Source organism: Bicyclus anynana, chromosome 4 (assembly GCF_947172395.1).
Source record: "Bicyclus anynana chromosome 4, ilBicAnyn1.1, whole genome shotgun sequence".
NCBI lineage: Eukaryota > Metazoa > Arthropoda > Insecta > Lepidoptera > Nymphalidae > Bicyclus > Bicyclus anynana.
The window spans coordinates 6,301,466-6,327,865 of NC_069086.1; the positions used below are offsets into that span (position 1 = coordinate 6,301,466).

Consider the following 26,400-nt stretch of genomic DNA (forward strand, 5'->3'; position numbering starts at 1 on the left):
ACCTCTGAAAAATAAATTTATATGTAAAAAAACTCCAACAATTTTTTATAATATACAGAAATTTCTATTAATTTTTGCGCATGAATCACAGATCATCATCATTATTAACAGCTGATGGATATCCACTGCTGGACATAGGCTCTTGCACGGACTTCCACACAAAACAGCCTGAGCAGCGAACATCAAGCGGCTCCTAAGCTGTCCTCGGCTCTTACTATGTGCCCTCCCATTGCCACTTTAGCTTCGCTACTTGCTGAGCTAGTGAGTGACTTGGGATGAGTGATCTTCTGCGGATCTCCTTATTCCTGATTCGATTCGATTCGATCACACAGAGAAACTCTAAGCATAGATTGCTCGACTTAGAGGGCCACAGTTAGCGATCAAGTCTCGGATTCGTAAGTCATCACTAGCAACACGCACTGTTTGAAAACTTTCGCCTTCACAAACCAAAATTTTGACCGTAAAGATTTCGCAAATATACTAACAAACTAATAATATTTGGATTGTATAGGATTGTAGACAAAAAATATAAAACTTTCAATTTAAAATTGTATGCCTTAACTATATAAGTTCGAAATGGTTCGGTATATCTATAGTTACTTGACTACGCTTGTGTGAATAGATTGTTGCACAAATAATTATATCAAATTCTGGTACCTCGTCTCAATGTCCACTGTCTGATAAATATAGGCGATGAGACCAACGTATGTTCTTCCTTCGACTGGGACGCAGTTTGTTAGGAATATAACGTATCTGTGCCTATATACTCGCCATTATCTCTCTACTACCATTAACTAGATAAGGAAGAGAAAATCCCAACTACACTGTTTTGAGTTGACCCCACGTTTTCCAATCTACAATAGTCACAAACATTCAATAGGTATAATGTTTATCACAAGCTTGTATATGTTAGCTTTTAGTGTTTTCTGTTCTGTGATGTTTTTAGTTTAAATAAATTACTCATTCATATAGTTCACTGTTACTGGATTTTATTTCTTATTTTGTTATAGGACTCAAAAGGTGATTACAAATATAAGAAAACTAATGTCGAACAAAGGTTATGATTCACAACACTTGTCAGGACAACTTAATTAACAAATCAAACTGTAACCAAAATAAGACCCTAGAATGGCAGAGAATGACCTTGAGTGAAGTCACGTACTTGTGAACGATGTGTGTAGGGTTAAAGGATCCTTTGACAGTCGACTAACACTCTCCTTTTTCACTCAAGTCACTCTCCCCGCGTATCCCAAGTAACCCATAAAGAATTTCACAACAAGAGACGTGGACGGCTCGAACGCCACGTGCACACTGAAGCCAACACGAGATCGAGCGGCGTCATATCATTACTATTCACGTACATCACACATTACTATTTCCGTCACAGATTACTATTTCCAACACTAAACGGCGATAACAATTTCTCTGTTGGCATTGGTCAAGTCTTCAGAAACAGCTCCAATTATGATGATTTTTTTAAAGTCATAGTTTTTTATGTTATTTGAAATCAGAAACCTTTTGTTCCTGGGATGAAATGATTTATATGGTTTAGCAACTATAATACGTGCTCTTAATATATTTGTCACTCTAAATGTTATCACAAAAGTGTCATAAGGTCACGCGTGAGCGCCAACGATATTCAAAGATCAAAGAAGTCAGTTTTTTGGAAATATCCAAGCAATATTTATCTTCATCATTGTAGAGCATAAAAATATCTAAAATTTATATGTTGATAATAATCTGATTTGACAAAAGTATGTTTCTTGAAGAAGATTTTTTTGCTCAAAAAGTTCACCAGTGTACCAAAGCGGCGAAGGAAAATTTGAAGCTGTTTTTGAATTTGAATATTTTCTGTTACCAACAAGCTTATTAAACAAACAAAAGAACAAACAAACTAATCACAAGTCTTCAAAAAATGTCGTACAACTCAGGCTGTATGGTCAAATGATCTTTGCCTGTTCCCGTTGGTTTTTTGATTGGACAAATTAATGATGACTTTAAAATTTCGTTAAACGTTGTGGCATTTTTGATAATGTTTGCATTATTAAAGTAGAATTAGCAAGTTTTTACCCAAACATTATAAAAGAAGTGGACATTTTTTTTTATTCTTTACATCGCTTAGCGGTACGTCTTTGTCGGTTGGGTGGTAACTAGCCACGGCCAAAGCCTCCCATCAGACAGACCTGGACCAATTAAGAAAATCTCAATCGGCTCAGCCGGGGATCGAACCCAGGACCTCCGTTTTGTAAATCCACCGCGCATACCACTGCGCCACGGAGGCCGTCAAATATATATCTAGCATACATACTATATACCTAGCATACATACTATAGGTACATACATTCTCCGTCTGACGCAGAAGGAGGATGTATGTACAGTGCGTATGGTAGGTATATAGAATGTCCACTTCTTTGGCATACCCTACAGCCCTAACGGCTGGACGGTTTTTGACATTTGAGATATCGATTTCATATATTAGACGGTTTGAATTCGTCAGAACTATGGTAGTGACATAATATGATGACAAAAGAGAAAACAAATAGGTATCGCAATATAGTCTATATAAAAAAAAAACATACATACAGCCGAACGTAGAACCTCCTCCTTTTTGGAAGTCAGTTAAAAATTTCCAAACAATACTTTTTTACATACGGGCACAAAAATACAGAAAAATTAAAATGTTTGTCACCGCATGCGGCAACATAGAAAAATAATTTTATATCATCATCATCATCATCATTGTCAACCCTTCAAAGTATTCGGCTCACTGCTGAGCTCGAGTCTCCTCTCAGAATGAGAGGGATTAGGCCAATAGTCCACCACGCTGGCCCAATGCGGATCGGCAGACTTCACATACGCAGAGAATTAAGAAAATTCTCTGGTATGCAGGTTTACTCCTCACGATGTTTTTTTCCTTCACCGTTTAAGACACGTGATATTTAATTTCTTAAAATGCACACAACTGAAAAGTTGGAGGTGCATGCCCCGGACCAGCATTGAACCCACACCCTGCGGAATCGGAGGGAGAGGTCATATCCACTGGACTATCACGGATCTCTATTTGTTTGGTTGTTTGTTTGGATGTTTGTTTGTTTGACGGCCTCCGTGGCGCTGTGGTATGCGCGGTGGATTTACAAAACGGAGGTCCTGGGTTCGATCCCCGGCTGGGCAGATTGAGATTTTCTTAATTTGTCCAGGTCTGGCTGGTGGGAGGCTTCGGCCGTGGCTAGTTACCACCCTACCGGCAAAGACGTACCGCCAAGCGATTTAGCGTTCCGGTACGATGCCGTGTAGAAACCAAAAGGGGTGTGGATTTTCATCCTCCTCCTAACAAGTTAGCCCGCTTCCAACTTAGACTGCATCATCACTTACCATCAGGTGAGATTGTAGTCAAGGGCTAACTTGTAAAGAATAAAAAAAAAAATGTTTGTTTGGATGTTTGTTAGGATGTTTGTTTGGATGTTTGTGTGGATGTTTGTTTGGATGTTTGTGTGGATGTTTGTTTGGATGTTTGTTAGGATGTTTGTTTGGATGTCTGTTTGGATGTTTGTTACTCTTTAACGCCGCAATTACAGAACCGATTTGGCTGAAATTTGGAATGAAAATAGATTTTACTGTGGATTAACACATAGGCTACTTTTTATCCCAACAAAATCCATGGTTCTCGAGGGATTTGTGAAAAACTAAATTTCACGCGGATTAAGTCGCGGGCGTCCGCTAGTATTGTTTTGGCTAGTTACCACCATACCGAAAAAGACGTACCGCCAAGCGATTTAGCGTTCCGGTACGATGTTGTGTAGAAACCGAAAGCGGTGTGGATTTACATCCTCCTCCTAACAAGTTAGCCCGCTTCCATCTTAGATTGCATCATTACTTACCATCAGGTGAGATTGTAGTCAAGGGCTAACTTGTAAAGAACAAAAAAATATCTGTACGGTCTGGGTATAGATTCATACTTTGGTGCCCGTTGTCCTTTCCTTTGAATCATCACATTTTTGTCAAGTTTGGGGAAATGTAAAATGCAAAATTTTGAAAGTGGTCTATCAGTAATGAAGTATGGGAACGTCTGCTTCGTAAACTACGAGTAAGTTTGTTTACAATATAAATAACTATTGCAATCTAATCTACGTACTCGTAACATTATTTTAACTATCATCCAAAAATGATTTGAATATTTTCATCTTTATGAGGTATTAGTGAACGCATCGCGGGTTTACCCGTGTAGTTTTGTGAAAAAATGGGGTTAAAATATAGCATAAGACACTCACATATTATAACATGGGAAGTAGATACAGAGATTACCCTACAATACCACAAACCTCTTTATAATGTTAAAGGCCAGACAGGCTCCTCAACTGTCAACCTCTTCGAAGTTGAAAAGATGGTATTACATCACATCCCCGTAACTTGGAGTGCTCGTTGAGCAGTTGGATACCGTAATGATCATTCCGATAATGATCGTTAAGGTTCCAAACATTATCACATTGAAACCGTCAACCTGCGTTAGGGTTAATTTACATATGCAGCACGTTGCCAACGTTAGCTGGCAACTGCTACGAAGGCAGTCGCCGACTGCAGTCATCGGTAGCAGTTGCTGCTCGTGTAAATGAACCCTTAGAGCATCTTTGTGACTCCTCTCGGGCTTTAAATATTTTATCATTATCATTATCCGATGGATGTCCACCGCAAGACGACACTGACTAATATCAGAAGTGGGATTCGAACGTATGAAATTGAACGTAGTAGCATTTAAGCTAAAAGCCATCCGACAGTTTTTGTTGAAAATGGCGGTCGTAGATTCATACTTTGTTAATTAATAAATTATTTTTGATGATTATATGGTGCTAATTAATGTAATGTCGTGTTGTTTATTTTAACCACTTCTGATTTCTAACCTTTTATACAGACTTTGGTAGTCTCTTTCACCACGTTCCTGAGCATGCACCAAGCGACAAAATAATATATTGAGCTATATATTATACACATTTGCGGATAACCAAACCAATTTTTATTGATCACTCCATCATCAAGTGACATTATAAGCAAGTGTTGCTTAGGTTGCAATTTAAAAAAATGTTCGTAAAGGTAGATTTAAATAATAAAAAAACAAAAATGAGATTGCCATTTTATTTTGAAATTAACATAAAATATATAAAAATAAATAATAATACGTTTCATTATAAATTACTTTTATCCATAGTAATTTAAATATCTATCTCAACCTTGTCTCTAGGACAGCATACACCAGCATACCTGAAAAAAAAATAAATGTTATTCTGTAGTACGTGTACCTACTGGCAAATTTCACTTGACTGGAACAGAATCCCTACAATTAACACTTTTTTGGCTGGTGGGAGGCTTCGGCCGTGGCTAGTTACCACCCTACCGGCAAAGACGTACCGCCAAGCGATTTAGCGTTCCGGTAAGATGCCGTGTAGAAACCGAAAGGGGTGTGGGTTTTCATCCTCCTCCTAACAAGTTAGCCCGCTTCCATCTTAGATTGCATCATCACTTACCATCAGGTGAGATTGTAGTCAAGAGCTAACTTGTAAAGAAAAAACAAAAAAAAAATAACACGCGGTTAATTAACAATAAAACAAAGCTGCCTCTTTGTGTTTGAGTATTTTTATACACGTGATTTTAAAGTATATTTAATTAAATGCTTAATTATAAATTAAGATAGATTTACCTGTCGTTGACAACGCAGTAGCTGTTCTGATAGTCGTCGGCAGTAATGCTGCGCGCGGCGTAGCACCGCGTGACGTAGACGCACACGCTGCCCGTCTCGTCGCTCGTGTCGACTGCGTACGTGCTGTTCGAGCACGCGACGTCTCCGCTCACTGCTACTGGAGGCTGTTCGAACAAAATATACACTTAATTATCACTAGATCTTTAAAACATACCATACCTAATGAATATCAGAAAATAGAAAATTCGTGTTAGGTGGGACAAATATAAAAATAACAATAAAATTAATAACATCCGCGTAGACAATTCGTTTAGTAATATACGTTGTCAAAGATATACGGGCCTGTAACCATGTGGCACGACAGTTTTCTGTCTACAATCGCAAACGCTTCGAAAATATTTAGAAGCGTTATCGACAGGTCACGTGATCAAGTTATCGATCGCATCTGTCATTCCCATACATTTTATTAGTTGTAGCCTCAGACCAATTATAGAAGGACCTGTATCGCACTCATAGTCACGAACAAAATTGTCTGTCATTTTCTGAGGAAAACGAGCTTAGATTTGGTATATATCTTACACTAAACTAGAAGTTTTTGCCCGTTTTTTACACAATTCAATTACACAAAAAGGTATTTTTACAGAGCTCTTTAACCGACGAACACGATTACAACTATTTAACGTCGATTCTATAGAGACAGTTTTTATAATCGCATTAGATCGTTGATCATATACTTTGACAGAAAAGTAACGTCTAGCGAGGCAGGTCCTATATAATAATTGGTCTGAGGTTGTAGCACAGGAAACATACCTGTGTTGTAGTACCACATGGCTACAGGCCACGGACAGACATGTCAAACTTACAACATACCTCTTTTTCACGTCGAGACTAAAAATGATCAATTTAACCCGTAGCGAGTGAGGTAGGGTATCTCATACCCAGCTATTTATAAAACAATAAATATTTTGTTGCAATTCCTGGAACTCGAAAGGCTCAGTAGCTGGAGGAGGTGGTTGAGGAGGTGGTTCAGGTAGTGATTTAAAGTGATAATAACGTCAGCATTGTGATAGTTACGTCGGTAAACTACACACCAAGAACTTACCTAAGTAAATTAGCATATAAAATTAGAATGTTTCATGTTAAGTCAAAGCTTAATTATGTTAAACAAAATTATGTTATTCTGTGTGTACATTTTTTTTTAATTATCCCGAATATTTGGATATTAAGTCATAATTACAAAATGTTAACCTCTGCGTTAAAAATACTACTATAGTTTTTCTAGAAATATAAATAATTTTATAACCAGAACTGTGTTATTTTATCATTTTCCTATAAATGTTACAGTAATAAGTGTTATTGTAAAATAATTCCAGTTATCAAAATTAATATTTGGGTATGCCAGACCCACCTCACAGTTGTAACTTTTTTCCACCTCATTCACACAGGGTTAAAAAACTATACTCACGTTGATATCAGTGGTGAGCTTCAGGAAGACTTGTTCGCCATTTCCTCCGAGCACAGTAAGAGCGTCCACGCTGGCGTTCAGTAGAGACGACGTCCACTCAAAGCCTTCCAGGTGATAGTTCTTGTTTGGAACTGTAGTTGGCGCTTGTGTGGTAGTAGTCGTGGTAGTGGTGGTAGTGGTGGTAGTAGTAGTGGTAGAAGCGGGTACAGGTATGCTGTCTAATGAAACAAATAAAAAAATGAATACTAGTTTAATCAGGTTCGGTTAGGTTAGGTTACCTAAACAAATGCCATCAACCTCGGTTCTGAGTATGACTTTTTACTATTTTTCCGGGATAACAATTAGCTTAAGTTTTGTTCCATGGTGAAATTTATTTCTATACCGTAACTCATCCCAAATCGGTTCAGCTTAGTCGTGGAAACGTAACAGACAGACAGACTTACTTTCGCGTTTATAATATTAGTATGGATATTTTTCATTCTATGTATGCATCATTACATTGTGAAAACTTTTGGAAGGATTCCCAATTCCAAATTTCAGCCAAATCGGTTCAGTACGAGCGGCGGTTCGTTCGTTATCAACCCATATTCGGCTCACAGCTGAGGTCGAGTCTCCTCTCAGAATGAGAGGGGTTAGGCCAATAGTCCAACACGCTTGCCCAATGCGTATCAACATACAATACAAACTTTCGCGTTTATAATATTAGTAGGATTTTATGATATGCAAGAAGACGAGTGCGATCTTTGTTACGTGTGAAATGCTTTGTGTGAATTTAATTTCTAGAAAATAAAAAATTTACGTACCATCACTATCATAACTAGGAACATTAGAGCCCCAGAAGTCAGAGTCATCATCACTATCGTTATCGTTATCATATTCTAAAACAATGTACATTAATAATTAAAATACACTTTAATAATTTGATTATTAAATATTGATTATTGTGGAGTGTTTGTATACATTTTCGTTGCAAAGCATCTGCATCTTATCCATGAAAATGTAGTAAAATGTTTCTTATTTAATGTTAAATATGAAATGAAAATAAATGAGTGAAAATTTAACTCCGATTGAATTAAAACAACAAGTAATTGACAGCGAATTTGACTTTTTACCAGCAAAGTCGAGTGAAAAATACCGAAAAACTTATGGTCACACATCTTGTATTTTTCGCTATTGAGGTGAAATGTTGCAAGTGTAACACGAGAGAAAAGTATTTGTCTCTTGTGCCTTTGAATCCCTCATAACGCTCAGAATTCTAACCTAGAATCACTCGCTACGCTCGTGATTCAATTATAGAATCCTTCGCTTGTTTGGGATTCAAACTCAGCACTCGACGAACAAATTCAACTCGATGAACTAATATAACCATTATATCTACTTCTTCTAAAAAATTCCCGTTTTCATCACACTGATGCTCTACTCCAGTCGTAGCATGATGATAGCCTATAGCCTTCCTAGATAAATGGACTATCCAACACAAAAATACACGAAATTCGCATTCAACGAAACATACTATAAAGATTTTTAATATTAGTATTGATTCAAGTTATAAATTATGTAGATATTTGTACAATCTTTCATGCAAGTCACCCATTTTTGTATGATTTAATAAAAACAATAGGAAACACACCACCTGTCACATATTCTGCAATATTATTTCACATACCTATTTGAAAAGAAAATTCATAGCTAAACTCACCGTTGAACCAGCTGCGATAAGGGATGTGCTGTCTACCTTAAAAGAAAAAAAATATTGTCATCATCACGAAAATTACTTTTATCTAACCACTAAATAAGAAAAATAGAATAATTTAATAATTCAAGTTATAAACTATGCAGATATTTGTACCAACTTTCATTCAAGTCACCCATTTTTGCACATTACCTGTCAAATATTCTGCAATATTACTTTACATATTAAAAAAATAAAAATATAACTAAACTTACTGTTGAACCGGCTCATATAATTGGGGCGGGGTCTACCATTACCTTAAAAGAAAAAAAAAGTCATCAATATCACGAAAAATTTATTTTACTTAACAACCAAATACTAAATAATGTATTATATAATTATTTTTAGCTGTCAGTGGTATAGTCTATATATAGTCTGGTAAGTTCGTTGGTAACACTCCTATGATATGCGGGCGACAGGGGTAAAGACTGCGCGGGTGTGAAATCGTGCTGCGGGGAAGTGACTTGCATCAGTGAGTTTTTCATTCATCGCTGCACGCCCTCGGCCCGCGCGGAATATCAGGAGTGTTACGAACGAAGTTGCCAAGCGATAACAGCCACCCTTATATGTATACGCGACAGCATATCAGTCAAATTCGAGGGAACGACATCCAACATAGTGCTACATTTCTAAATATCAAACACTAGACGCCGCGCGGTTTCACCCGTGTTCGCGTTTACGTAGGAATACGGGGATAAAATATAGCCTTTCTCGATAAATGGGCTATCTAATACTAAAAGATTTTTTCAAATCAGACCAGTAGTTCCTGAGATAAGCGCGTTCAATCAAACAAATAAACTCTTCAGCTTTATTATATTAGTATAGATTGTTGTAGCAATAAGGGAAGAATTTTCAGTATTATCTATAAATTCGGCACCCATATAATTTCGTTACTGGCAAAGTCGATGCTTATTCAATAACTTTGTTATATTATATTAGTCGGACTTATTCAATAACTTTGTTACTTTGTATTAATTCAATAACAAAATTTAATTTCAACTATAATTAAAAAAAAACCGTAATAAAATTAGAACATACTTAAGTTATTGATATGAGTAATTCCCCATCCTCCTGTGAAAAAAGAAAAATTAATTGAATAATGCATTTAACGAACGTTTAAACGTAAATTTAAGGAACGTGATAGCCCAGTGGATATGACCTCTGCCTCCGATTCCGGAGAGTGGTGGGTTCGAATCCGGTCCGGGGATGCATCTCCAACTTTTCAGTTGTGTGTGAATTTTATGAAACTAAATATCACGTGTCTCGAACAGTGAAGGAAAACATCGTGAGGAAACCGGCATACCAGAGAATTTTCTTAGTATTCTGCTTGTGTAAAGTCTGCCAATGCGCATTGGGCTAGCGTGGTGGACTATTGGCCTAACCCCTCTCACTACCACGGCATTACCTGGCTACCACGGCTTACATAACTAAAGTGAAAAAAAAACTAGTTTAAGCAACAACATATTAACACTTACTGTTCATACTGCTAGAACTGTGTCCAAATCCCCCAAATCTCGAAGACCCAAAACCATTGCCATTGCCACCACTTATACGGAAGTTTCCATCAAAGTCCCCACCTGTTGAAATACGAATAATTATACTTTTTGGACCCTTGTACCGAGCATAAGTTTGAGCAATGTGTTGACACATCTATCACAACAGCTCATAGCAACTAGCGACATACAGACAGACCTAAATTTAAAAAAAAATCATGTAATTATAATGTAAATATAACTTAAACACTTAAAAACATAGTTACTTTGAAATTATAATTTAATATAGATTGTTAAAAACTTTAAAAAAAGTATAAATAAGTAAATGAGTGAATTTGACTTTCATAAAACTTCTTTTTTAAAAAGGTTGGTTGGAAAATTTAACCATAAATAAATTCTATAACAAATAACAAACGAAAGTGTCCACTTACCGCCCATGATATGATTACCAACCTGGGACATCGAGTCATCTAGAGAAACCATAAGAATTTCATTTAATTTGTTTTCTTAATCAATTTATAAGGAAATTTAATACCGACAAAGACGTACCGCCAAGCGATTTTGAGTTCCGGTACGATGTTGTGTAGAAACCGAAAAGGGGTGTAAATTTTCATCCTCGTCCTAACAAGTTAGCCCGCTTTCATCTTAGACTGCATCATCACTTACCATCAGGTGAGATTGTAGTCAAGGGCTAAATTGTAAATAATAATAAAAAAAATATATACCTAGCTACATAAACATTATAAATAAAATATTAAAGAAGAAGATGAAGAAGAGAAAGATTACAAATAGAAAACCTGAAAAAATAATCGACAATAAGAAAAATAAAGGAGGACTTTCAAAAATATTTTAGTCTAGTTATTAGCGAGTGTTATATTCCCACAGGAACGGAAAAACGCGGGGCGTCGGTTTTTCGCGAATAAGCTCCGACAGCTTAGCGCATCACCCTTTCCCCAGGTTCGTCCCTCCCTCTCGTCAATCCGATGAAACTTCAAGTAAGAGGAAGAAACTTAATTGATAGTTACTCGTATACAACTTAACACCCACAATGTCCTACGACTTGTATTATTGTATTTTACCATTACCATTGTACATTATCTCGTTCCGACGCTCAGTAATTTTCATTACCAGCCACTGTAGCAAAGTGGCACGTCGTTTCTCTTTCTACGATCACAAACGCTTCAAAAACTAGAAAAATTAATGAGAATGACATTTGCTATCGACAGGTCACGTGATCAAGCTCTGTCATTCTCATACATTTTTCTAGTTTTCTAAGCGTTTGCGATCGTAGAAAGAGAAACGACGACACTTGGCTATAGGGGCTGGTAACCCAGATAGCACAATCAAGAAATCTCGTAAATATAAAAGTTGAACGTCTCATCAAGATGTTTCATTGATGAGACGTTCAACTACTCACGGAAAATTAACTTTATAGTAATCAATTGTATAAATGCTCCACGGATCCCGGACTATTTAAAATATATCGTTGACGCTGTGACGACGAAACGTAACACAACGCACTAATGAGAAAGAAGCCTTACTCATGTAGTCTTAAGCAGCTGTAATGGTATTTCATATTTCCAGAATCTGAATAATATTTTAATGCTGAGCTCGAGTCACCTCTCAGAATGAGAGGGGTAAGTCCACCACGCGGATCCTCAATGCGGATTGGCAGACTTCACACACGCAGAGAATTGGGAAAATTATCTGGTATGCAGGTTTACTCACGATGTTTTTACTTCACCGTTTGAGACACGTGATATTTAATTTAAAATGCACTCAACTGAAAAGTTGTAAGTATGTAGTATATGCCCCGGATCATTTATTATACTAAAACATGTATAAATACATATATATGAACAAGTGCACTTACCATCGAGACTTATCCTATTTGAATAATAGTTTCCGTTACCTGAAAAACAAACGTTACATATTACCTCAAGTATAATATGAAATCAATCGTTACTTAAGTATAATATGAAAAACAAACGTTACATATTACCTCAAGTATAATATGAAATCAATCGTTACTTAAGTATAATATGAAAAACAAACGTTACATATTACCTCAAGTATAATATGAAATCAATCGTTACTTAAGTATAATATGAAAAACAAACGTTACATATTACCTCAAGTATAATATGAAATCAATCGTTACTTAAGTATAATATGAAAAACAAACGTTACATATTACCTCAAGTATAATATAAAATCAATCGTTACTCAAGTATAATATGAAAAACAAACGTTACATATTACCCCAATTATAATATGAAAATCAAACGTCACATATTACCTCAAGTATAATATAAAATCAATCGTTACTTAAGTATAATATGAAAAACAAACGTTACATATTACCCTAAGTATAATATGAAAAACAAACGTTACATATTACCCCACGTATAATATGAAAAATATTTAAAACAAGCGAAAAATGGCAAACAATACAAATGTAAATTCACCGAATTCAACTCAAACTCGTAACTCCATCAGTAGGAAGTTATTTAACCGATTTTGAAATTCTTTATATTTAATATTTTTTTTGGTATTGAAACTGATGATGTTATTTTATAAATAATTAAAAATGTAAGAAATAATAAGAAACTTACCGATATTGTTTACTCTCATTCCACTGAGTCTTCCTGTAAAAAGAAAGTTGTAACAATTTACGTATGCTTTTGTTTATCTTTCAAATGTATTTTTCCTTCCTTAACTAGGTACTTATTCACTTTATGCATATTTTAACACTACAGGGTTATGCCTCCTTTCCTACAGGAGGGAATATGGAGGTTAGAACCACCACAATGATCTTTATCAGATGACAATGATAATCACCGGAAGTGTAACACCACCAACTTCCCAACTTCGGGATAAGAATTTTAATTGAAAATTTCTAAGAAGAAAGAAAAACTCGCCATCTAATATTCCGTCCCAGGATTCAAACCCAGGACCTCGTGATCCGAAACCACATTACATTATTAGTCTCTTGTTACCAACGTAAACTACAAAGGTATCTAAGAAGTTCCTTCCGGTCCCGCAGGCTAATTCACTATCTTTGACTTTAGGCTAGTTGACATATACGAAATTGAGATTATATGTAACGAATATCATCCGGTGCTTACTGGTAGTATCACAAAGTAGGTAAATGACATTTTGATAGTTGACTTTTTTTAGCTGGTGGCTTCGACCGTGGCTAGTTATCACCCTACCGGCAAAAACGTACCGCCAAGTGATTTAGCGTTCCGGTACGATGCCGTGTAGTAACCAAAAGTGGTATATTATATGGTAGTTAACTTCGAAACGGAGTGAAGTGAACATCAAGTGTTACCAGCGATACAAGTGAGCTATAGCGAACTCGGCTATGATTTTGGACTACGAACTGCCTACGTTTGGAAGTGTGTAATGTTAATTAGATTAACGAGTGGAATAAAGTCTTATACGAATCACCAGGTGTTTAATTCCAAATCCTCGAACCCTAGTTCGTAACAATACTATTTACAAAGAAATAATACTGTCTAAGGAAATTTTGACAAAGACAAAAACCAAGACAAAAACCTACATATAAACATTAAGATCAAACTGTTCAACACCTGCATATTACCCGTCCTTATATACGGCTGCCAACCATGGACTTTGACTCAAGAAATGACAAGAAAACTCGCAACTTGCCAATACGCTATGGAAAGAAGTATGCTGAGTGTCAAGAAATCAGACATATTTAAAAACAGTTTCATCAGAAATAAAACTAAAATAATAGGTGTAACACTAAAAATTAGAAGACTGAAATGGAAATGGGCAGAGCACATGATGCGAGGCCATGACAAATGGAGCAAGAAAGTGTCAAGGTGGTATCCCAGAGATGGTAAAAGGAAAAGAGGCAGACCGCAGAAAAGATGGGATGACGACATCAGAGAAGTGGCTGGAGTGATGTGAAACAGGGTGGCTCACGACAGGTGTGAATGGAAAAGGTTGGAGGAGGCCTTTGCCGATTGGCAAACAGATCATCAATAATTAAACAAATTACAAATACTAGAATAAGCTAATTATTATTTTACGTATGAATAAGTTATAGATTTTAAGTTTTTATTCAAACATTGTTATTAGGCCAAGTTTTTTTTTGATCTGAATAAAGGCAATTATTATTATATTATTGTTATTATTATTAAGGAAATTTTGAGGTTAAGTTTTTGGTTTATTTACCGGGAAACTGGGATTGTGCGAGCCAGGATACCGCAGGTTGCGCTGGTGGTGACGTTTTCACTGGCGCAGACAACGGTGTATATCTGGCGGCTGGGCTAGCTAGAAATTACAAAAGATTTATTTTTAGTCTTTTCGTCCAATTACATATTTATTTACTTTATGCATATTTTAACACTACAGGGTTATGCCTTCCTTATAGAAGGGGATATGGAGCTTATACTCACCACGCTGTTTTAATGCTTAGACAGTTTAGGGTGATAATGTTAAATTCATTAAATGACCTTTATCAGATGTTAATGATTGTAGCAGCCCTAATGATCATGCCAACTGAGCAATATTTCCGACACGCGTTGGCTAATGTATTTTAACGGCACTCACCTCAACGCATAACACAGACGCTCGGTTCATTCTACATAGTCCGCCAAGTTAGTAATTTATTGTTATCGCCGCGTTGCAGCGACTTGCGGTACGGACGGCTTCAGTGTGCTCGTGGCGTTTAGCCGTCCACATCTCTCGTTGTGTAATTCTTTATGGGTTACTTGGGATAGGCGTGGAGAGTGACTTGAGTGGAAAAGGGGAGTGTTTGTTAACAGTACATTTAACCCTACACACAACGTTCACAAGTGCGTGACTTCTAGGTACTTGACAGTGCCTACTTTCAAGTAACATATTGTATATAATGATAATCACCGGAGGTGTAACACCAGCAACTCAACAGTATTTCGAACCTAGCCCACTTTTATATTTTGCTAGTTGACATACACGAAATTGAGATACTATGTAACAAAATATGTCATTTGGTGCTCACTGGTGGATATCGCACTGTAGGTAAATAACATTTTGACAATTGATTTGATGTTTATTTTAATAGGTTGATATTAAAGACCAAAATAGTGATTAAGCCAGCTGTTTTCCTTATCGTCTTTAGCATGGGTAACTTTAAATAGCCACTTTCTAGTCAAGCCCATTTTACCTTAAACTGCATCTTCCCTTACCATCAGGATTGTTCCAGAGGTTATAAAAGTATAAGAGATTAGCAAATTCATCACCAGTTTTTAACTTACCAGTGGGCAGCTTGTCTGCAGATTCCACATCAACTGCGTTGGTTTCATTCGGCTTGACCACTACGAGTGACGTCAGTGGCGTTACGAACGAATACTAAAACAAAAAGCAGTGGATAAAAATATAAGCCACGCCTCAAGTTAAACTTCTTCTTAAAAAAAAAACTCCAACTCAACGTCCGTTCGCTCTACCCGATTAAAATTATTTTCATAATGCATTCACCAGCTTGCTCGCCATGTCAAACGTGTGTCAGCGCGAGTAAGTCATTATATCGGTCGGCTCGTGTCGTCACGAGTCGAGATAGTACGAAATGTTCTGTAAGTTAGGTGAGGAGTAGTGGGAGACCGCTTGGGCGGCCTAGCTCATTTTTGTTGCGACGTTCGATCCGTCCACACCTCTTGTTGGATAATCCTTCATGGATTATTTTGGGATAGGCGAGGAGAATGACTTGAGTGGAGAAGGGGAGTGTTAACTAGTTTTAAAAGACGATTTTAACCCTACATCCTTCCGTCACAAGTCCGGGACTCCACTCAAGGTTATTCTCAGCCATTCGCGGGATTATGGGTAACATTCTTGGTGGGAACTGACGGACTTTTATTCAATGATAGTGTTTTGCGCTTTAAATTCGCTTCTGATATCAACCCGTTATCCGACACGTGTGTAAAGAAGTTTTACTACAAAAACATCTTAACTCAATTTTTGCTGCTCTTTACCATCATGTGAATTTAATTTTCGCTAAACTGTATATATTTTTCTATCCGAAATATCTTGTTATAATTGTTGTTATTGAAATTTTAATATAGGTACCTTAAGAGCTATGTCCAGGGCCTTCTTCTCAGGGCTGTTCTCGCCCGTGCTGTGATCGCCCGCGTCGCGCTTGTCCAGCAATTGCTTGATGGTGAGGTAGGCCCACAGGCGCTCTAGCGGCAAGTGCTCGTCCTTGGTACGATTCACCGCCACCGTTGAAACTACTTCATACCGCGTCTGTAATTATAAAATATCAGAAGTAAATATAGTGTTAGTCGATCTGTGATTGTTGATACAACTTTTCCACATGACGATAATTGGTTAAAGTTGAAGATGAAAAAAACATATCAAAATACTTCGACGTTGCTTATGAAATATCCGCCATGTGGTATGTTGAGTCAACTGTTGATAGTCCTTTCAACGGTCTTATAGCGAAAAGCTTCGACCAATAGATATATAATCAAATATGAACAACATCAATACTCGTGACAGAAGGGCTGGTTCATTTTTTGCGCAAAGGATCAGCCTAACTGTCCAGCGCGGAAATGCAGCCAGTATTCTTGCCACCATTCCACGTGGGCATGATTTGTATAGTTATTAGGATAAGTTAGCTTAAGTTCCTTATTGTATTCTTTCTCAATAAAAAAAAATCAAACATCAAAGTAGTTTTGCCCAAAATAGCTCGTTTAGCTTCACTCACCCAGCCCAGCTCTTCTTCATTGCCAGAAAATCCGATGATTTGTGGCGTCATCTCAGTGACGTCATCGGCAACCTGCCCTACCACCACCACTTCCGAGCCCTTGTTGATAGTGCGGAACTCATTCCGACTTACTGACCCTTCTTTTATCTGAAAACATTTCATCAAATAAATATAGAAAGAAGCACATAATATTGAATTTCAAAACGAAAATTAATTTCAGCTTAATTATATAGGGTGCAATATTAAATTAGATAGCAACCAAGTCTCGGATTCGTAGATCAATAACTTTAGCTCAAAATCACTCAGCGCTGATGGGCCATGCGGGATGGAGCGAGCTACGCTTGGAGTTTCTCTGCGTGATTGAATCAGAAATGAGGAGATCCGCAAACGAACCAAAGTCATTGACATAGCTCAGCGAGTCGCGAAGCAGAAGTGGCAATGGGCAGGCCACATAGTTCGATAGTGTTCAGATAGTGATTTTGACGTTGGGGGTTTGGGGACGTTGGGGCCCCCAAGGTGCTGGAATGGCGACCCTGCCCCGAAAGCGCGGTGTTGGTCGACCCCCCACATGTCGAAGACATCAAGCGGTTTGCAGGTAGCCGCTGGATGCTGGCGGCTTGAGACCGTTGTGATTGTAAGTCCATGCAAGGGCCCTATCTCCAGCAGTAGACGTCCATCGGCTGATAATGATGATGATAATGAATGATATTGAATTTTGGTCAAGTAATGCATCATCGGCTAATGAGCTACTGGAGACGGTAATTTATAGCTTTGAAAAAACTAATAAATGTTTGTTATGTTGTGTTAGCAACACGAAAGTATAATTAAATGTAGGTATAACAAATATTATTTATATATTATATAGTAATTAGTAGCTCTAATCGTATGGCAATATGGAAGACCAAGGAGTAGCATGGACTATTTTACAAGGCCCTTACTGAGCCGGACGTAAATCTAATAACATCTGTATCTTGGTTGCAATTCAGTGACTTTTTTGGGGAAACCGAGGCTTTTGTCTGGACTTGTTATGGACAAAGTTATAAAGACGAGAAACTATCGAAGACATTATGAAAGGTGGCACTCTAGACGTGTCATCGTCCTGGGGATTCCCTCAGGCATATTGTGTCCGGGTGTACTCACATTGCTAACGGCGAATACTTGCATATACATAATCAAGTAGCCAAGATAATTCACCAAAAGCTTGCTCCGGAGCCCTGGCCACCGGTTGTTTGGGCACTCAAATGTCCCGCAGCGGGAAGGTTAATGTTTTTTAATAAATTTTTAATAGTATTTTGTATTTTATATTTATGTTAACATTGTTAAAAATTATAAAAAAGGGACCAATTAATAAATGAGAGAGCAAAAAGTTATAGACGGAGTAAAAGTGAAAATGTTAAATAATTTGTATTTAATTTCAAATTACAGATTTACAAAAATACACAACAAAAAAAAAATAAACCTGTAAATATTAAGATATTGAAAAGAGAGACATTTCTAAAAACAAAGTACAAATGGTGCTCTGAATGCATTTAAGAACATTGGACAACCAAAAGGTAATGGATAGAGATCAAGGCTGTTCATAAAGGCTGTTTGTGTAGTTAGTAGTATTTATGCATGGTAGTAAATATAATAGAGATGAAAGCACTGAAGAGTAAGAACGAAGTAACACAGAGAAATTGTATTATAAAATAACATAAAATAAGACGCAATGACTAAAATCAAGAAAGTTATATTTAGATAGTTTGGGCAAGTAAAGAGGTTGAATAAAAAACCATTAGCCAACGGGATTGTTAAGGTGAGGATAATCACAAATGTATAGTATTATAAAAGAAAATTGTTATATTAAATGAGACGCAGAGGCTAAAATCAAGAAAGTTTTATTTAGATGATTCAGACACGTAAATAGGTTGATTGTAGAAAAGATTTACAAATGGGATTTATATGACGAAGATAATTTTGAAACTTTGGAAGGGATTCCTGTACTTCTATTTTGAGGTTTTTGGAACAACTTTAATATATTTTAAATAAAGGCCAGATCAAAGGGATCCTAAACTGTAAGAGATAAAAGTAGACGAAGCAAGAGTAATACAGCAGAAATGTAGTAAATGGAAGAACGTGGTCTCTGATTACCTCTACGGGAATGAGACGTAATGTATTGTATACTTTGGAGTTATTTTGATGTAACACATACCTGGTTAGCAGGGTAGGTGAACTTCACGTTAGCGAGGAGTGGCGATGACACCTGTCGGTAGAAATCTTGCAGCTGCAGCGCTGCATCCGCCGCTTCGTAGATGTGCCGCATGAAGCCGTCGTTGCGGAGAGAGAGCTTGCGTAAGAAGTCGCGGTCAGCGCCATCACCTGTACAATGTACATAGTAATTTAGAGAAACAATAATTGCATCTACACAATTGCTTTGCGTACAAGACACCGCTGCGACTAAACATTTGTATGTTTACAATTATAAAGTAAGACTCACCAAAAGCAAGCGAATATAGCGCCGCTTTCATATCGCCGGTATTTTTCTCGGTTACAAGTTCGATAATTCGGTCAGTGTTAGTCACTCCAACTACCGGCTCGCCGTCCGTCAAAAATATGATAATTGGCTCTAACTTTTCCATCACTAGAAGAAGAAGAATAAAAACAACATCATTTTTATGTGGGAATTTACACTTCTTTTAGATGGAATTACGAATTCAGCACTAATTCATTAAGTACAGTTTTGATATTGATTAACGCGATACATGTATAAAAATAAAATGTTGAAATCCAAATGGTATGCTATATCGATTGCAGCCGAATTATAGAAATTATCATAATTAGCATCTTTAGAACGGGTCGTAAGAGTTACTTACATTTCCTTTTTTCAATGTCATTTTCGTTTTCGTCTGTGTTTAAATGAACCCCGTTCTTGACTAGAGTTAATGCTGCCTCCAAAGCGCTGTTGATATTAGTTGCTGCAGAAATTTTTAAATGGAATTACAAAATATTTTTACAAAACAACGTACAAGTAGATTCTACATTTGATTGAGAATTGAATGAAATATACACTGGAAAAGTCATAAACTGTTATTACTTGATTTTTAATCTAGAAACTTACTTTTTGATCACATAAATAGTAAGGGATACTGGCGACTTTCTAATTTGTAAAAAAAATCTATTCTCGAGGTCAATAAAAATCTTATATTACTCTACGGTAAAACTCTTCTACTCTCTGCTATGTACAAATTTAAATGGACATACTTCCAGAATTTCAGAGAAAAACAAAGCGGTAAATATATATTACCAAAAAATACATACCACCATCAATACTCAAACCAGAAACAATATCTTTCGCCTTAGCTATATTTGTTGGCGAAGCAATCGCTGGTGGTACCACCGAGTTTTCGTTGTTATAAATCGAGATATGCTTGTTGTTATCACCATCCTTAAGTTCATACATCTAAAAACGAACAAATATAACTATAGAAAAAGAGGCAAAACTGCTAAAATAGTAAAGAATTGATGTTAAAGCTTATGTCCCCTATACGAATCACATAGGACACCACTGAATACAGTGAGACTATCAAGTCGAGTTAGCAAACCAACGTAAAAGTTATCTCCAATTTTTCTCAAGGTTGCTACTTATGAACAATATGCCTTGAACAATAATAAATAATAATTTACCTTTATTTTAACAGGAATCTTTCGATTCTTTGTTACTACAATTTTGCTAACTAATATCACAAATAACTAATAAACTATCATAACATTGACGTTAGAATTTTCAGAAACTAGGAGTGACGCTTAAGTGTGATGCAAAATTATTTGCATTTCATGCATTTGATTTATGTTGTGATTATCGCACACAACAAATAAATCCTTACCTTGACATCAGAGTTGAATTCCACAATGTTGAAGTAATCGTACGGATTTAGTTCAGAGAGTATGGTGTCCATGGCTTTACGGAGTTGATCTATTTTGCGTCCGTACATTGACCACGACGTGTCAAGTACGAACACCACGTGTTTACTCAACGGCGGAAGGGAGGTCGGGGCGAGAAAGTGCACGAAGTAGCCATCGTTTACCTGTGAAATACAACCTATTCAGTCATAATTCTAAGTATTTAGATGAACTAAAATGTTGGTTTCAGGTGAGGTAAAAAATATTAAAAATACAAAGTTATTAAGCTACTTTGGGAATAATTTTCAAGATTTTACTGATGTTTTATATTTTACTAATTAAATTATGGCATAGTGCCTAGCATAGTGGGATAATATTTCGTTTGTTGACATCCGGTTCAAAGAAAATAGATCTCTGAAACGTGCGTTGTTGCTTGTAAGTGAAAGGAAACTACTTGGTAAAATTTATTTTCGTATGAAGTGATCTTCACTTGCAGGTAAGTTCGTTTAATTATTAATATAATTTATTAAATACTGTAGCAAGTATATCTGATATTTTATATTTTAATCATTTAAAACAATGAGCCCAAATTAAATAAAAACCTGTTATAGAATGAATGAAACAGAATCAAAGGGTTACCAATATTTCACCATTGTTGGACCGTTCTACGTCGTATTCTACCACAAACTGTCCGAGGGCCGTACCGTCTCCGCTGCTCTTGTCCTGGTAATGATAAAGCAGAATTGGATTATACGCGTATACTCAAAGCACTGAACTGGCTGACTTTAGATACTTTGAAAACTACAAAGAATAGGGTAGTTGACTCATATCAAATGTATAAAGCTGATGAGTTTGTTTGATTGAACGTGCTAATCTCAGGAACTACTGGTCCGATTTGAAAAATTCTTTCAGTGTTAGATAGCCCATTTATCGAGGAAGGCTATAGGCTATTATTTCCATGTATTCTTACAGGAACGGGAATCACGTGGGTGAAACCGCGCGGCGTCAGCTAGTATATTAATAATATTGATTTTGTGTAGGTAGTAGGTATATGGAATTAGGGTCCGAAACATATCGATATCAATTAATAAAAAATAAGGATTTATTTCATAGAAAACTTCATCTAAAAATTATATAGTACACTAAATAAATGGAAAAAAATAATTGGAATTGTTCAGTTAAATCGTTCGTCTATAGGCAGAACTAAAACGGTTAAATTTTACTGTACGGTTTTTTCAAAATTATTTATTTTTATTGAAATTTCGATCAGAAAACCTACACATTTAAATCAGTGCAGTTAAAACTCAAGATCCCGCATAAAAGCATACATACCACATATAATTTAGCAAGTCGTCTCTGTTCTTTTAGGTCAGGAGTAAAAGTAACAATCACTTCCTTGTCGTCGGTACCATTTTGAATAACAGCCATCGGATTTTCTAGAAAAAACATGACATTATATTATTATAATAAGGTACATCTTCTTTTTGTTGAACTTCGAATTCAAAAACCAACCAACCAACCAATTTAAAAGTATCTTTGTTCCCTTCCCTTCAAGCCCCTTACCCTTCTTTAGGTAAGTTTAAAAAAATCAACCCTCTTTAACTTGAAAAAATAAATTGAACCTCTTTATCTCGAACTCAGCCAGAATACAGGTAGCAATGTCGTAATTTGTGTATATTTAAAACTCGTTGATTTAAAATTAAAAACTTTATAGTACGAGACCCGGCAGAAATATATATGCTCATTTGTTATTTTATTCGGGATAAGAAATAAAAGATACAAAATATTCACATTGATTCCCTTATTGGTTGAGTTAAGAAATCTTACACTAGCTAATAGAATATACTCAAAAGAATTGAAAAAGTAAGGCTTTATCTTTTCAGTTCATTAAGCAGTCGGGTTTTTTTGTTTTTATAATATTTTTTTTTTATATACACATGAACAATAATATTAATGATTTAACTTACGTGCATTATTTTTCGTCGCATCAATTTCGTTACCGGTCCTCAGCTCAGGGACATTAAGTTTAGCGATCTTTTGTGATTCTTTGATATGCACGACGACCTCCATGACCGGCATTAGCGCGCCGGGGTGCAGGTTGATGACGTGACTGTACAGTCCGTTGCGGCTCACTAAAAAGTCTTCGTAGCTCAACTCGAAGATGGCGGTAGTGTTGCCTTCCACGTTGACTGATACAGTGAAGTGGTTGGAGTCACGAGCTCTGTAATTTAGTATTAAGAGGCAGTTTAGTAAATGGCAACGTCGTCCGTCGGGAATAATGATCCGGGATAGAAGCATTGAGTCGTTCATTATCCCTAATTGGTGAAGCTATTACAAATATTGAGCTAGAGCTAGTTAGTAAATTAGTACTAACAGTAATGTTTGTAAATTTTAAATTCAGTGTATGTGTGTGCACTGTGCATCTAAATAGTATAAAATTAAATTATTTTGATTCATCTTGGTTAAAGTAATTTGTTAATAAGTAGTTATGGTAAAAAATGCACTTTACTTACTTAGTAGCAACGTGAGCGGCTGCACTGCCCTGTGAGACTGCTTGAGTATAAATTTGTTTAGCTTCTTGTTTGCCTTTCACGTACGCTTTGTATGATTTCTCTCCAATCGTCCTAAAATTACAACAAACAAGCATAAATTAAAATTAAATGAAAGTGATGTTGAGTTTTATGAAAATAACTAAGCATATGGAATACAATGTATATGTTTATTTATTTATATACCTATTAGTACGAGATCCGGCATTTGAACTAAATATTTCTAATGCCGGGCCACGTGCGTGATCACTGACGTGCGCGCGTAGCGCAGCGCCACTTCGGAGCGCACGCGCAGCTCTGTTATTATATACATACATAGTGAATCCACTGATGAAGGCGGTGTCGGGCAGCAGCATGCGGAAGGTGGCCTCCTGCGGCCGCGAGTCGGGGTTCGCGACGTGCGTGATCACTGACGTGCGCGCGTAGCGCAGCGCCACTTCGGAGCGCACGCGCATCTCTGTTATTATATACATACATAGTGAATCCACTGATGAAGGCGGTGTCGGGCAGCAGCATGCGGAAGGTGGCCTCCTGCGGCCGCGAGTCGGGGTTCGCGACGTGCGTGATCACTGACGTGCGCGCGTAGCGCAGCGCCACTTCGGAGCGCACGCGCATCTCTGTTATTATATACATACATAGTGAATCCACTGATGAAGGCGGTGTCGGGCAGCAGCATGCGGAAGGTGGCCTCCTGCGGCCGCGAGTCGGGGTTCGCGACGTGCGTGATCACTGACGTGCGCGCGTAGCGCAGCGCCACTTCGGAGCGCACGCGCATCTCTGTTATTATATACATACATAGTGAATCCACTGATGAAGGCGGTGTCGGGCAGCAGCATGCGGAAGGTGGCCTCCTGCGGCCGCCAGTCGGGGTTCGCGACGTGCGTGATCACTGACGTGCGCGTGTAGCGCAGCGCCACTTCGGAGCGCACGCGCATCTCTGTTATTATATACATACATAGTGAATCCACTGATGAAGGCGGTGTCGGGCAGCAGCATGCGGAAGGTGGCCTCCTGCGGCCGCGAGTCGGGGTTCGCGACGTGCGTGATCACTGACGTGCGCGCGTAGCGCAGCGCCACTTCGGAGCGCACGCGCATCTCCGTCTTTTTGATAGGCTGATACGGTTCATCGGTTACGGATTCTACACTCTGTGAAATAAAATAGAAATGAAAGTAAAACAAGTTAGAGAATAGAGAGAAGAAAATTAGTTTTATTAACCTAACAATATGGGTATTAAATAAAAAGTCATTACAAAAATAAATGAGACGAAAGAGAAGTAAAAAGCAAATTTCTGTATTTTGTCCAAAATTAAGATACAGTAGTTTCGCAGAAAAAGAGTATGGTCAATTGTTTAAATAACTTGCTATTTTTTTTAAACAAATAAAAAACCCTAAAAACTGTTCACAACTAACCCTTCGCACTATCGGATGGTCGCCAGCGACCACCAGCTCATGTAGAGTCGGCAGCAGCGCCGATTGCGCGCTCGCCGCTAGCACGCTGACGCACAGCACTGACACCAGTCCAAGGCGTTCCATAGTGGACCTCTGAAAAATATATTTGTATGTAAAAAAACTGCAACAAGTTTAAATATGATACAGAAATTCCAATAAATTTTCGTGCATGAATCATAAATCATCATCATCATTAACAGCCGATGGATATCCACTGCTGGACATAGGCTCTTGCATGGACCAGCATCCAGCGGCTCGATGTCCTCGGTTTCCAGCGCCTTGGGATCCCAACGTCCATCGGCTCTAACTATGTACCCTGCCCATTGCCTTTTCAGCTTCGTGACTTGCTGAGCTATGTCAGTGACGTGGGTTCTTCTGCGGATCTCCTTATTCCTGATTCGATCACGCAGAGAAACTCCAAGCATAGATCGCCCACTGAGTGACTTTGAACCTTTAGAATGTCACAGTTAGCGACCAAGTCTCAAATCCGTAAGTCATCAATGTCATCACGCGTTGTTCGAAAATTTTCGCCTTCAAAATTTCGAACGTTAAGATGTTGCATATAAACTAATAATATTAACATTAGGATTACATAGGATTTTAGACAAAAAAATTGAAACTTTTAATTTAAAAATTTACCGATTTTTAATGCCTTAGCTACTCGTATAAGCGAAATAGTTCGGAACATTTAAAGTTACTTGACTTAGCTTGAATAGATTAATGCACAAATTAAATAATATCAAATTCTGGTACCTCGTCTCAATATCCACTGTAAATATAGGCGATAAAACCAACGTTCTTTCTTCGACTGGGACGTAGTTTGTTAGGAATATAGAATTTCTGTGCTTATATACTCGCCATTATCTCTGTACAGTCATTAATTAGATAAGGAAGAAAAAATCCCAACTACACTGTATTGTGTTGACCTCAGGTTTTCCAATCTAATATACCCGAAAGTTATCCATTTGAAAGTCTAGGTTGAAAAACTTATTACTGCTCAACTCCGAAAACCCTTAACTGCCCGCGAAATGATGCAATTTCCCGTCGTACTCGTTATAGATTTTTTTTTAATCTTTACAAGTTAGTCCTTGACTACAATCTCACCTGGTGGTAAGTGATGATGCAGTCTAAGATGATAGCGTGCTAAATTGTTAGGAGGAGGATGAAAATCCACACTCCTTTCGGTTTCTACACGACAAAAAAATTTTACTTACATAACGCATAGATTTGCAAATAAAACATTTTCTCTTGTACGTGAGTAAGGTAGAGTAGTAGAGTATAGGGAATAAATCTATAAATATAACTGCTGGCGGACTACTAAATATTAATAATTAATTTAATCAATTTAACTAAAAACATAGAATTTTTAAAACTTACCTTGTGTTACAAGGGCCTACGAGTTCCATCTAACAAACTATAAATATACTAA

The 26,400-nt window shown here is 37.2% G+C and overlaps 1 protein-coding gene across 1 annotated transcript; it reads right to left on the reverse strand.

Moving 5' to 3' along the window:
* Positions 1 to 5,131: 5,131 nt before the first annotated feature.
* Positions 5,132 to 25,055, reverse strand: LOC112058423 (inter-alpha-trypsin inhibitor heavy chain H3-like). The gene is made up of 26 exons (XM_052891580.1): positions 24,933 to 25,055; positions 24,478 to 24,668; positions 23,487 to 23,597; positions 22,941 to 23,194; positions 22,306 to 22,409; positions 21,613 to 21,696; positions 20,958 to 21,158; positions 20,392 to 20,533; positions 19,947 to 20,048; positions 19,571 to 19,714; positions 19,286 to 19,452; positions 17,095 to 17,241; positions 16,455 to 16,631; positions 15,650 to 15,743; positions 14,586 to 14,684; positions 12,995 to 13,027; positions 12,253 to 12,291; positions 10,811 to 10,849; positions 10,362 to 10,463; positions 9,925 to 9,957; positions 9,102 to 9,143; positions 8,854 to 8,889; positions 7,958 to 8,032; positions 7,155 to 7,372; positions 5,690 to 5,853; positions 5,132 to 5,253 (listed from the first exon to the last, which is right to left on the reverse strand). Exons 1-26 carry the CDS (start codon positions 25,053 to 25,055, stop codon positions 5,205 to 5,207), a joined length of 2,970 nt encoding a protein of 989 aa, XP_052747540.1. The 3' UTR covers positions 5,132 to 5,204.
* Positions 25,056 to 26,400: the final 1,345 nt, after the last annotated feature.